Genomic DNA, 11,799 nt, shown 5'->3' with positions numbered 1-11,799 from the left:
ATGGAGGGAGCCAATGGGGGCTGCGCGTGGCGGGGCGCGGTGGGTGATGGGAAGATGGCGGCCGGCAGCAGCGGCGGCGGCCCGGGCGCTCCGTGCCGGCACCACGCTCAGCTGGGAGCTTGCGAATCGCGCGCCAAGTACCGCGAGGGGTGGCGGCCGCGCGCCGTGAAGGTGCCGGGGAGGGGGGGCGGTGTCGGGCGGAGCCGCTTCGGGTGAGAGGGTTGGGGGGGCCGGGCCTGCCCTGGAGTCCCGCGGCTCCCGCGGGGAGGGAGAGAGAGGGAGAGAGAGGAAGGCCCTGGGCCTCGCCTGCTGCGCGGCAGGAGCTTCTCGTAACTGCAGCACAACCGCGGGATTTGGATGTCTCTGTGTGCGCTCAGTGTAGAGTGAGCTACAGGGGCACCTTAAAGAGCTGGCGTGAGAAAGGCACCGCTAAGGTTGGAAAAGACCTTTAAAATCATGAAGTCCAACCCGCATCTGTTCCCAGCCTCTTGTCAGGGTGTTGTAGAGATCGATAAGGTCTCCCTGAACCACCTTTTTTCCTTGCTGAGCCCCGCCCAGCTCGGTGAGCTGCTCCTCGTCAGATCCAGCCCCTTCACCAGCTCTGTTGCCCTTCTCTGGACTGCCCTTCTCAGTGTCCTGCAAAGAGAGGCCCTAAACTGAACCCAGGATTTGAGGTGTGGTTTCACCCATGCCGGAACAATGGCTATTTCTTGCCACACACAAAAGGCATATCTCCCTCACTATCACCACCCTCCTGTAAAATTTTAAACCCTCCATACTTCATGAAGTCTCAAAGCTATTGAGTTCTTTTATTCTTCCAAGTGTACACGGTGGGGCGGGGGACAGAGAGCCTTGTGCATCCACAGAGCTCTGGCCACCACAGGCATCCAGCTATCACTGGGCACTGGATGATACATGCAGGAGAAACCATAAGTATGGATGTCTCAAGTGTGGGAAAAACTTCATTTAAGTCTCTTCCTCCTGGACAAGAAAGAGGTTAGAAGGACAAACCTTAAAAAAAAAAAATCACATAGTGAAAGCATCACGTTCTGTCAATCCCTTGTTTCCAAAAGAATGTGGGTGGGAGTATGCTGCTGCCACAAGAAAACTTATGTGACTTGCCTGTGGTGACTGTTTTTTATAGTGGAAGCTTGAGAGTTGATTTCCCAAACAGTTCCCACTTTATCCAGAATATTTTTTTTCGGAAATATGTGTAACATTTGCAGTCTAAATGTTTGTGGGTTGGGTTGGGTTTTTTTTTTAAAAAATCATAATAAATTTCCTTTGATCTCATGGATGAGCTGCTTAGCTGCCTATTGTACACAGTGAGCCATCAAAAAGTTTTGCTTAGAGTCTGTTATGTGACAGTCACTACACGAGCCAGAAGAGAATGGTTGGTTTGGTTTTTAACCTGCTGGGAGAAGACCTTGTTTCTCTCAGCATCCAGATTTTACCTGTGTGTCTTAAAAACGTAGGCTGTTGGATCACCATGGCAAGGAGACAGCTCTGCACACACAGGATTTGCCCCAGGGAATTGTGGTAATTGTTTTTTAATTCCCTGTGTGGAAAAAAAAGCAGTTTTCCTCACCTGCACGACTTCTCTGCGAATGAAGAAGACTGGTTTTTCAGTGGTTTTTTCTGTATTTTGACAGTACCTCCTATGAACTGATTACGAGTACATCTTTCATGGAAGTTGGCCAGAGACTTAAGAGATATTACTCAGGAACTGGCAGTAGTGCTCTAACCTTGTGGAGAAAAGTCAAGTCTCATTTGTGTTTTACTATGCATGAGAGGCTTGAGTTCAGCTCTTGCTCAGTGATGAAGAGGTCCCAAATAACCATGTGCTTAGTGCCCCACAAAACAGACTACACAGGGGTTTTCAGCATCCTGAGAGGACTTGGAGAACAACAGAAAACATGGAGAAAATGCCTGCCTTTTGCAATAAAGCAAGAATGGTAATGTTTTTGAATAGTCTTTTTGATTTTGTTTTTTTCAGGTTTACACTATCAACTTGGAATCTCGCTATTTACTGATACAAGGAGTTCCTGCTTTAGGTGTTATGAAGGAATTAGTTGAACAATTTGCATTATATGGTGCCATTGAGGAATATCACGCTCTAGATGAATATCCAGCAGAGCAATTTACTGAAGTATATCTTATAAAATTCAAAAAACTGCAATGTGCAAGGTATTGGACAGGGCAATATCTGCCTCTTGCTGTCTTAATCTTTTACACCTTCTGTACTTGCAATGTGTTAAGTTTCTAGAGAGGTGGAGTAAAATCCTCAGTTTTGTTGATACACTTTAATTCCCTTCAGGGTGGCCAAGAAAAAAATGGATGAACGAAGTTTCTTTGGTAGTTTGTTGCACGTGTGCTATGCTCCAGAATTTGAAACAGTCCAAGAAACTAGAGAGAAGCTGCAGGACAGAAGAAAGTATATAGCAAAAGCAACAAATCAAAGAGGTTTGTGATAAAATTTCCTATAGAATCCTGATTGAATTTCCTGTAAAATTCTAATGTTTTGCAGGGCTGGGTGGGGTTTTGGCTAAAGTGCCCATTGAAGAAAACACTTTTTACCTACCTCTTTTAAAGGTGCTATAGTGTGTTGATGCTGGCCAGATGCCAGGCACCCACCAAAGCTGCTCACTCACTGCCCTCCACAAACTGGACAGCACAGAGAAAATTTAACAAACGATTCATGGGTTGAGATAAGGACCAGGAAAGATCACTCATCAAATACCATTGAGGGCAAAACAGGCTTAACTTAGAGACATGAAGCGAATTTATTACTAACAAAATCAGAACAGGATAATGAGAAGTAAAATAAGCCCTTAAAAACATCTTCCCCCCACCCCTCCCTCCTTCCAGCTCCACCCCCTACCCCAGCAGTACAAGGGGACAGGGAATGGGGGTTGTGGTCAGTTCATCACCCGTGGCTTCTCCTGCTGCTCCAGGAGAGGAGTTGTTTCCCTGCTGCACCGTGGGGTGGCACAGAGACAGTTCTCTGTGACCCTCTCCGGCGTGAGCTCATCTCACCAGCACCAGCTCCCTGTGACCTGCTGCACCGTGAGCCCATCCCGTGGGGAACAGTCCTCCCCAGACTGCTGCGGTGTGGGTCACTGCTCCACGGGCTGCACTCCTGCAAGGACAGGCTGCTCCAGCCTGGGAGCAGGGCCCCTGTCTCCATGGGCCTCCCACAGGGTCACAGCCTCTTCCCAGGCATCCACCTGCTCTGGCGTGGGGTTCCTCCATGGGCTGTGGGAGGATCCCTGTATCCCATGGGGCCCTCCATGGGCTGCAGGGGCACAGCTGACTCACTGTGTCTGCACCACAGCCTGCAGGGGAATCTCAGCTCTAGCACCTGGAACACCTCCTCCCTCTCCTGAACTGCCCTTGGCGTCTGCAGGGCTGTTTCACGTTCTCTCTCTGGTCTTCTCTGGCCATTGTTACAACTGCATAACAACTTTTTATTTTCCTTTCTAAATCTACTACCACAGAGGCGTTACCACCATTTCTAATTGGCCTGGCCTTGGCCAGTGGCACATCCATCTTTGGAGCCACCAGGGATTGGCTCTGCCGGACACTGAGGAATCTTGTGGCAGCCTCTCACAAAAGTCCCCCCTGTAGCCCCGCTGCTACAAACGAACAAGCCATGCAAACCCAATTACAGATGCATTTGAAGTACGTTTACAGGGAGACATCTCTCAGTATTTAGAGAACTCCTTTCCAAAGTCATTTTTTGGCTTTAAGACTAAAATTATGAAATGCTTAAGCTTTATGAAGTATTTCCTTCACTTCTTGTTTTCCTTCAAACTCTTACCAGAAATTTAAAGCACTGGCAGGAAATTTGGGATCACACTTTGACCTTTTTTCTAGCCTCCTCATGCATGCCAAAGGGACAGTTCTAGAAGGAAGATGACTATATCAGAACCTTCAAAAAAATTTCTGCAGCCCACATCTTTGCCCTAGGGGCATGTTAAGAATAGACTGTGTTTACAAAGGCTTCTGTCCCGCAGAGTTACTGGGCAGTGCTGAAGGCTAGGCAAGCTGAGGAATAAGCAAACTGCTTCTCCTTTCTTGTGCTCACATACTTGGGTATCATTATTCATTGTGTGAGGATTTCTAAAGGGAGTAAACCCACTGACTTTTAACATCAAAACATCTTGAGTTTTTTTCAATGTTACAAACCAGCAAAGGCGCTAGACTGGAAAACTGGTTTGAAAGTTGAATTTGTTATATTTGAAGCTTAAAAAAAAATCACAGAAAGGTAGCTGGGAATCAAATATCAGTGGTATTGTTTCTGCATTTATATAAATAGTTTTGTTCTTGGGTGTTAGAACTAATAATGACATGAAATAGTGAAGGTGCTTCTTTGTTGTTTTAAAGATTGCTTTGTGTTAAAGAAAGTAGAAGGCCCTAAGAAGACAGCCTCAAAGAACTCTGAGCATGACTGTCCATGGAGTGCATCGGGATCACATGTAGCCAGTAACTGGGATCCATCCTGCTTTACAAGTTCTCCTGGGGTATCCCACAACACAGCATATCCATCTGGGAATCAAAATCAGAGCCTGTTAACACCTCCACACTCTGATAACAATTGTGCTGAAATTTCTGGACACTTTGGTCAAAACACATCTGTAACTTCAAGTGTCCATCCAGGAGGACATACTCCACCAGCTTCCTTAACGCAGCCAAGAATGGTTGCAGCTTACAATGGAATTGACAGGTTTATGCCTCGTACAACTCACCTGCAAGAACGTAAGAGGAAGAGAGAAGAAGGCAACAAGTTTTCCCTCATTGGAACAAGTGAGGACAATACTGAAGTTGTTATTGGTCCACAACTACCAGAAATACCTAAAGTGGATATGGATGATGAGTCTTTGAATACTTCAGCTACATTAATTCGAAATAAACTGAAAGAGGTATGGGTTCTTAAAGTTCTGATAGTTCAAACATAGGGGCTTGTTACCCATAAAAATAGTGACTCTCTGATCGCTTTATTCAGCATTTACTCATTATCAGTTTATCTGCCACTTAAAGCTAGTCCTCTTACTATTTAACTGTTCCACAATCTAGAATGTTGCAGGCAATTCTACTCCAGACCTCTTACACTGCACTTGAGAAAATGTCAGTGCATGATCTTACATGATTTTTAGTAAAACACTTGGTTTTTTTTCCCCACATGTGTAGGCATGATAACTTTGCAGGTAGTTCTGCTGACTCCAGTGTGCTACTTGTATCTGGTTTCGGAAAGGAAAATAATGGAAGTCAATGTAATTTTGCCCCAACATTTCCTGTGCCATTAAAAGCTGTCCAGAATCACTAATTCCGTGCTGAGAAACATGTGTTAAGCTATGTATCCTTTTATGGAGGATATTAATCAATTAGCAGGTCAGACATTCCTGATAAAACATTTCCTTTATATTGAGATACGAAAAACATCCCTTGACTAAGTAGACTGATTTGAAAGTGCGTATCTTATAAATAAGCACCCTTTATCTTAAATACATTTCTAAAGTACATGTCAAAATGCACGCTTCTGCTTTCTCTTCATTTCCTGAAATACCTGAGTTTATAAAGAACATTAGATCTTGCTTGAAAGCACCTCTGTTAGGAAGAAGGGAGATGGCATGTGTAATACTTTACCACTGACTATCTGAAATCAGTTTGTGCAGTTAAATACAAAAATGGTAGTGCTAATTCTTCTAAGTTTCACCTCTCTTGTGTATAATGCTGCCTTTGGTGTTACTTTTTTCCTCTAGTGAGCAGGAAAATGCAGTACAACTGTAATAATAGTAATAAATTCCTCCCAAATACTCAGATCTTGGAGATGTGGCCTTACTCTAAAATGATCATTAAAAAAGTAATTTTACAGGTTACTAATTTTTTTCCCTCTAATTTAGGTAGCTGATTCTGTTTCAACATCTGTGGAAAAGCCAGAGAGCAGCTCAGCCAAACCACTTGTAAAGCAGAGAAGAAGAATATAGATACTGCTGGCAGCATCTTCCAACAGTCCTTTTGTAAAGAATAGAGTTTAAAATATTTATTTTTTTATGTTAAAAAAGAAAAACCCCTTCCTTTATACTGTATTTCCCAGTGATTCCCTGTTAAAAATTGTATCAGTTTGTTGCTTGGAATGAAGAAACCAATATACTGTATTATTGTTGCAGTGTTGTCCTGTGTACCTCCTATTGTAACATATTTTATAACTCAGGCAAGAACTCTGTTTAGGTATAGTTACAGAAGTAAATTCATTTATTCAACAGCTTTAACAGCAAAGGAATACTGAAGCTTAGGAGTAACTTGAAACTATTACTGTTTTATGAAGAATGGTGAAGATGAAGACCCCTTTTTAACAGTATTCAGCAACCGATTTGCAACTTGGAGTTACTATTTAGGAGTTGCCCGGAAAATTTTCTGTTCAAATGAGATACTGCTCTGTTAAAAAAAAAAAAAAAAAAAAAAAAAAAAAAGAGGAAAAAAGTTAATTTTCAGTTAACAAAAGGATTTCTATTTAGTCAGAAAAGGTACTGAACTGAAATGTGCATGCAGTGAAGACTCTCTTGCTTTTTAGCTTAGAAAAGGTAAATCCATAGCATTCCTTGTGTCATCACTGGCAGATCTGCCAGAACATTCAAAGTTATAGCTGAAGGGGAATTAAAATTTTAACTGCTCAGCACAGGAGTGTGTCGGCAAGGAATGACCTGGCATGGAGGGCAAGAAGGCCCAACTGCAGAATGAGACAAACTGGATGGAAACAGGAAGGCTAGAGACTGGGATGTGGGATGACAATGTAAAGGACTGCAATTTCCCTTAGTGACGAGATTAATATCTGCAGCATTGTGTTGCAACAACCCTGAAGTGGGAGTGCTCAAGGGCCACCTTTGGGAAGCAGAACTGGCACTGAGAGGATGAACAACACTGGCCTAAGATGCCCTATGCTGACATTCACAGGACTGGTGCAAGTGTCTGTAAGGAATTGGTTTGTGCAGTTGTTTTTTTTTAACTTAAGGTTAAGGTACCTTGATGTCTGGCAAACATGGTCCAAAGACTTCTAAGAGAAGTTTTTCCTCTCTGACTGCTTTTTCAAAGTCGGCAAAAGAAAGCTTGCCATCGTGGTCATAGTCCTGCAAAAGGAAGAAAACGCTTCAGCAAAGGATTTTATTCCATGTAGTTTCGTTTAACAGGTGCTTAAAGAACATGGATTCTATTTTTAGTTAGATTTGCAAATTGAGGGTCATCCGTTTCTGCTCAGAAAAGATTTGTGTGACTTGCCTCTACCTAAGGCAAAAACAGTGGGATTGAAAAATTGAAAAGATGGGCTTAAATAAAGGGAGTTGGGATGCAAGACCCGGTTTTAAGTGAAAATTTTTGTCCACACCATGGAAGGGGAGAGTATGGATCTTGATTTGATTAAAATACTGACAGATAGTCCCTGGCTGATCTGATACTGTAGAACAAGCACTGTAAGACAAGCTCCACATTAATAACCTTGAGTTTAGTGTTCTAATAGAATACATAAATTGGATAAAGACATTTCATGATCAGTTGATAAAACACAAATGTACTTAAAAATGAAGCTACTGCAGATGCCTGTACTGATGGAATAAAGGCAGCTTACACTTTTGAGTTTTCCACTTCTGATTGGGTTTTTGCTTTGGCTGTGCATGCACAGGTCTGTATGCACATGTACACATGCTAGTTTACACATAAAGTTTATAGTACATTCACATACTAAATTAATAGTTCCATATGAGGATACTGGACTGGGACTCATGTAAGTAAGACACCTTATTTTGTTACCTCATAGAAAGGTTTTAAGTATTGGTTAGTGACTGTTTGAAAGACCCTCAAGTATCACAATAAGTAAGTACTTGCCATTTTCTTCAGTACTAAATCTACCAAGTCCTTAACTCCCTCATCAGGCTCTTCATCTGCGGGTTGTATGAGAAGGCTGTTTTTCAGCATTTGAAACATTTCCTCTCTTGAAATGTATCCATCACCATTCAGGTCATAAACGGCAAAACAGTCTTTTGAAATACAAATAAATTTCAAGTTGATTACAAACTATAATCAAATACCATTCAAGCTGTTACTAGAACAGACAGAAAGTGTGAACTGTACATTATACAGCATTATCAGCTGAGCCAAATGTATCATCTACGTGCTGAAACACTCCTGGCAAACACTTGTGACAGACAACACTGCATCACTACACACCAGTATCCTCTATAGTGCTTACAGCAGGAATGTGTATTTACTGTTTTGTGGTTGTACTGACACACTGAATAACATCCTGGGCACATCCTAATGGTGTGACACCCCTGACCACTTTCCAGAAGAATTTATATAATGCAGTAGGGATGGCTAATGCTGCAACCTGGGAACGATGGAAACAACATGCTGTCATTCTCTTTTCTCAATTGTGGTTTTTTTCACTGCACATGGTCATTCTCTTTTCTCTATTGTGGTTTTTTTCACTGCACATGCCCCATTTTTTTCCCTGCTGCTTAAAATTCTAGAGTTCTTGCTATTTTTCTCCTCCATCATTATTGTGGAGGTCCTTATTACCATCTTACAGTTTTTCCATTTATGCTTCCAAGCTGAAGAACTGCTGGAGCTAATGCAACTGCTACTGTGTCCCCACTGTGCCAGTAAATGAATGTTGGCACTGGTCTTGCTTGGCTTGGAGACTGTTAATTAGCCAAAACCACGTTAGAGATTCATCTGCTTCTTTCTGATTTTGTGTGTGAATACAAAAACATGTATTTTGTCAAACGTCTATGCTGTAGAATAAAGTTCAGTTTAAATGCAAGATTTTGTAAACAACACAATAAGGTGGTGGTTGTGGTAACAACAGTTTACACAGAAAAACCCCTCTGTCTCAGAGAAGCCATTTTAGAACTCAGTTTCATTGCATTAAACTATACAGAAGAAAACTTTTCAAATACCAAATATTTGAAAGAGTAACTACTAAATTACAACAAAAACAATGTGGTTTTTGTTACGAATTCAATCATTACTACTAAATATTAGCATACAGATCAATCTTACATTTCATCTTCTCTTCCAGTGTCCCCCGAAGTAAAACTGCTAAGCCTTCCACCCATTCCACCACAGTGATGCAGCCTTTGTTGTTTCTATCAAAAGTGCTGAACACTAGGAAGTGTATTAGACACATTTTAAATTTACATGATAGGGAAACACAAAAAAGGGATGTTCTCTTAAATTCAGTAAAATTATAAATTATCTTTCTTCTTAAGATGTTTGTCTGCCTTCACCAAGGTAAGATTACCATCCTTGACTCTACGATGTAACAATGAAAGGGATTCTGCCCCTCAGTTTACTTATCTTCCACTCCAGAATCCTGCCTGGTAAGATTTTGTTTGATCTGTTGCCTTCCTGGCTTAAACAACTACAGGAAGTATGCTTCCATGCAGATGTAAAGCAAATAAACTGATATCCCTTAAAATAAGGGATAATTCTGCATACAGATTAAGATTTAAATTACTAGGTTTTGTCTCAGAAAATTTTGGACAAAGTAATTCTATTTTTTATATATATATATATATATAAAATAATAATCCTATATATAACCATATATATTAAATATACAAAGAAAAATAACCTCCTGTCATGTAACAAAATATTTTTCTTTTCCTTTCCCTAAGCAACTTTCCATCCCACAGCTTCACTATTCATACAGCCTATAATACAGTAATTTAAATCCAAGATGGAATTCAAAGCATCCATTAGCATCTATAATAATCTGTATTTTAGAATATTAATTAGTGAGTTGGCTGAAGGAACAACTCTACATGCAGAGCCAAGAATTTTTGACTTAGAAGATGACAGATAGCTTTTGCAAGCTGAAACCAGCCCCTTTGCATGTAAGCATCAAAATAATTTTTAAGAATGTGTAAGGTAATGTGAGGTATCTTCCAAGACACACTTGACTTGCTGCATAAAATTGCAACAAGATTTTTTTCTATGGCATGTAAGTAGCTCTCCTGCAAGAGACATGGAGAAAGTTGAACCAACGGGTGGCAGCCCAAGACAAAAGAATGGCAAGACTCATGCCTGCTCTGCGTACTCCTCTAGACACCTCTACATCAGAGATCATTCCTTCAATTTTCACAGTGACTTGCAAACATGTCCCTTGTCACCAATCTGTGAAATCACTGTATTTTCAAGGGGTTATTTGGCTCATTACTCTCACCTCCTTGTACTATCTCCCTTCAATGCTGTTCACAAAGCCTCTATTCCCAAAGTTATCCGCTGTAACAGAACGCCATCCTGGGACTTCCCGGCCTGAGCTAGAGCTGTCGCCCAGCAGCGACGGCAGCGCCCGGTGGAACCACCGGAGAAAAGAGGAAAGTGACGCTGCCCTCTTCTATCACGACACTACAGCGGCTGCGACAGAAACAGCCGCAGGGCAGCACAACTGCCACTGGCTGGTCCGCTTCGAACTGGAGCGTGAGCTCTGCTTAACCAAGGGAAAACTGTACCGCATAAAGAAAGAAATGAGGCCATTTTCTCAACAGCTCCCGAGCATTACTCTCCCGTTTGCTGTCCTGGCCGGGACGAGACGGCGCTGTTTGGGACGGGCACACCGGTCGGGTGGGCAGCGTCATCCCAACCCCTTGCCACGGTGTTCGGAGCTGCGTGCCCGCCTCACCTCGGTCCAACACCACGTCATCCGTCATGCCAAAGGCGCTGTGCAGCGTGTCTCGGAACACGGTGCGGTCGAAGCCGGCCCCAGAAAACTGGCTGCTGGACCTGGCCCCCAGCGTGTCGAAAAGGTTGACGAGACATTCCACTTCGCTTCTGGTAACTGCCCGGCCCAAACACAAGCAAACACAAGTTGTAAATTAAGCTGGTAAAACACGAGACGGCCACAGGGCCACACCAGGGCCGTGACACTTAGAACCCCCCCCCCCCCCCCCCCCCCGCCCCAGCCGCTGTTCCCAGAGGGGCGCCGGGGAAGCGCCTCCTATGGGAGGCGAACAGGGCCACAGAGGATGAGCACGGGAACAACGAGGAGCGGCCGGGCGGCAGCGGAGCGGCTCCTGCCGCCCGGGGGAGACTCACAGTGCTTGGCGGATCGGGTCAGCGAGTCCACCAGGAGCTTCACCCCCTTCCTGCTCATGGCGGCCGGCACCGCTCCCGCCGCCGCCGCTGCCCTGGCAACGCGGGGGGGGGGGGACGGCCGCGGCCTCGCGGTGCCGCACGGGCCCGTCGGACATGAACACACACACGGGCAAAACAGAGATCAACTCTTAACACGCCTTCGAAAAACCTGCAGTCGTAAAAAATAACTGCATTTCACATTTCTAAAAATGTTTGTGGGGGAAAAAAGAGCTAGAAGTTAAATATAACATACAATAGTACTTGTTCATCTGCTGTTAGAAGGCAAAAATATATAAAACCACTCTTATTTCGACATTGCTAGTTTTCTGCTTTGTCCCTCCGCTTGCAACATGGGTGTAGGTGCCACCCAAACCCCCCTCACGGTCTCGGCATGAGCACATCGGGAAAGCTGAAGGGCTGAGACAAGCCTCCTCCACCTTTCCTTCGGGAAAAACGGCACGCAAGAGCAGACTCAACATATTTGTTAACGTATTGCAAACTGAAGCAGTTCTCTTTTCGGTACTGAAGCAGCTTTGTGGGGAACTGACAAAGCCCATCAGCCCCTTAAGCAGCTACACCCCTTTCCCAAGCGGGACAGCAGCACTGGAAGCCTACAGCTGAGCAGAACAGATAGTTACAGTCACACAATTAAAATGACATACCAGCTTA

General features: G+C 43.5%; 2 protein-coding genes across 3 annotated transcripts; one reads left to right on the top strand and one right to left on the bottom strand.

The window, feature by feature from the left end:
* Positions 1-51: 51 nt before the first annotated feature.
* On the top strand, positions 52-6,178 carry RBM48 (RNA binding motif protein 48). 2 transcript variants are annotated; one of them, XM_066197596.1, is made up of 5 exons: positions 52-171; positions 1,997-2,187; positions 2,318-2,463; positions 4,387-4,922; positions 5,904-6,178. In XM_066197596.1, the coding sequence occupies exons 1-5, from the start codon at positions 55-57 to the stop codon at positions 5,985-5,987; spliced, it is 1,074 nt and encodes a 357-aa protein (XP_066053693.1). In that variant the 5' UTR covers positions 52-54; the 3' UTR covers positions 5,988-6,178. The 2 variants fall into 2 exon arrangements, with proteins under 2 accessions (XP_066053693.1, XP_066053701.1); XM_066197604.1 differs by lacking the exons at positions 52-171; positions 1,997-2,187 and adding an exon at positions 1,010-1,955.
* A 121-nt stretch (positions 6,179-6,299) lies between these two features.
* On the bottom strand, positions 6,300-11,548 carry CLXN (calaxin). The gene is made up of 6 exons (XM_066197617.1): positions 11,092-11,548; positions 10,679-10,834; positions 9,055-9,159; positions 7,879-8,030; positions 7,023-7,127; positions 6,300-6,438 (listed from the first exon to the last, which is right to left on the bottom strand). Exons 1-6 carry the CDS (start codon positions 11,147-11,149, stop codon positions 6,391-6,393), a joined length of 624 nt encoding a protein of 207 aa, XP_066053714.1. The 5' UTR covers positions 11,150-11,548; the 3' UTR covers positions 6,300-6,390.
* Positions 11,549-11,799: the final 251 nt, after the last annotated feature.

This window comes from Chamaea fasciata, unplaced genomic scaffold (genome assembly GCF_029207755.1).
Source record: "Chamaea fasciata isolate MVZ Bird 193981 ecotype frontalis unplaced genomic scaffold, bChaFas1.0.hap1 SCAF_1, whole genome shotgun sequence".
NCBI classification, from domain to species: Eukaryota; Metazoa; Chordata; class Aves; order Passeriformes; family Sylviidae; genus Chamaea; species Chamaea fasciata.
Note: the sequence above shows the minus strand (reverse complement) of the source record. Positions and strands in the feature narration are given on the sequence as shown.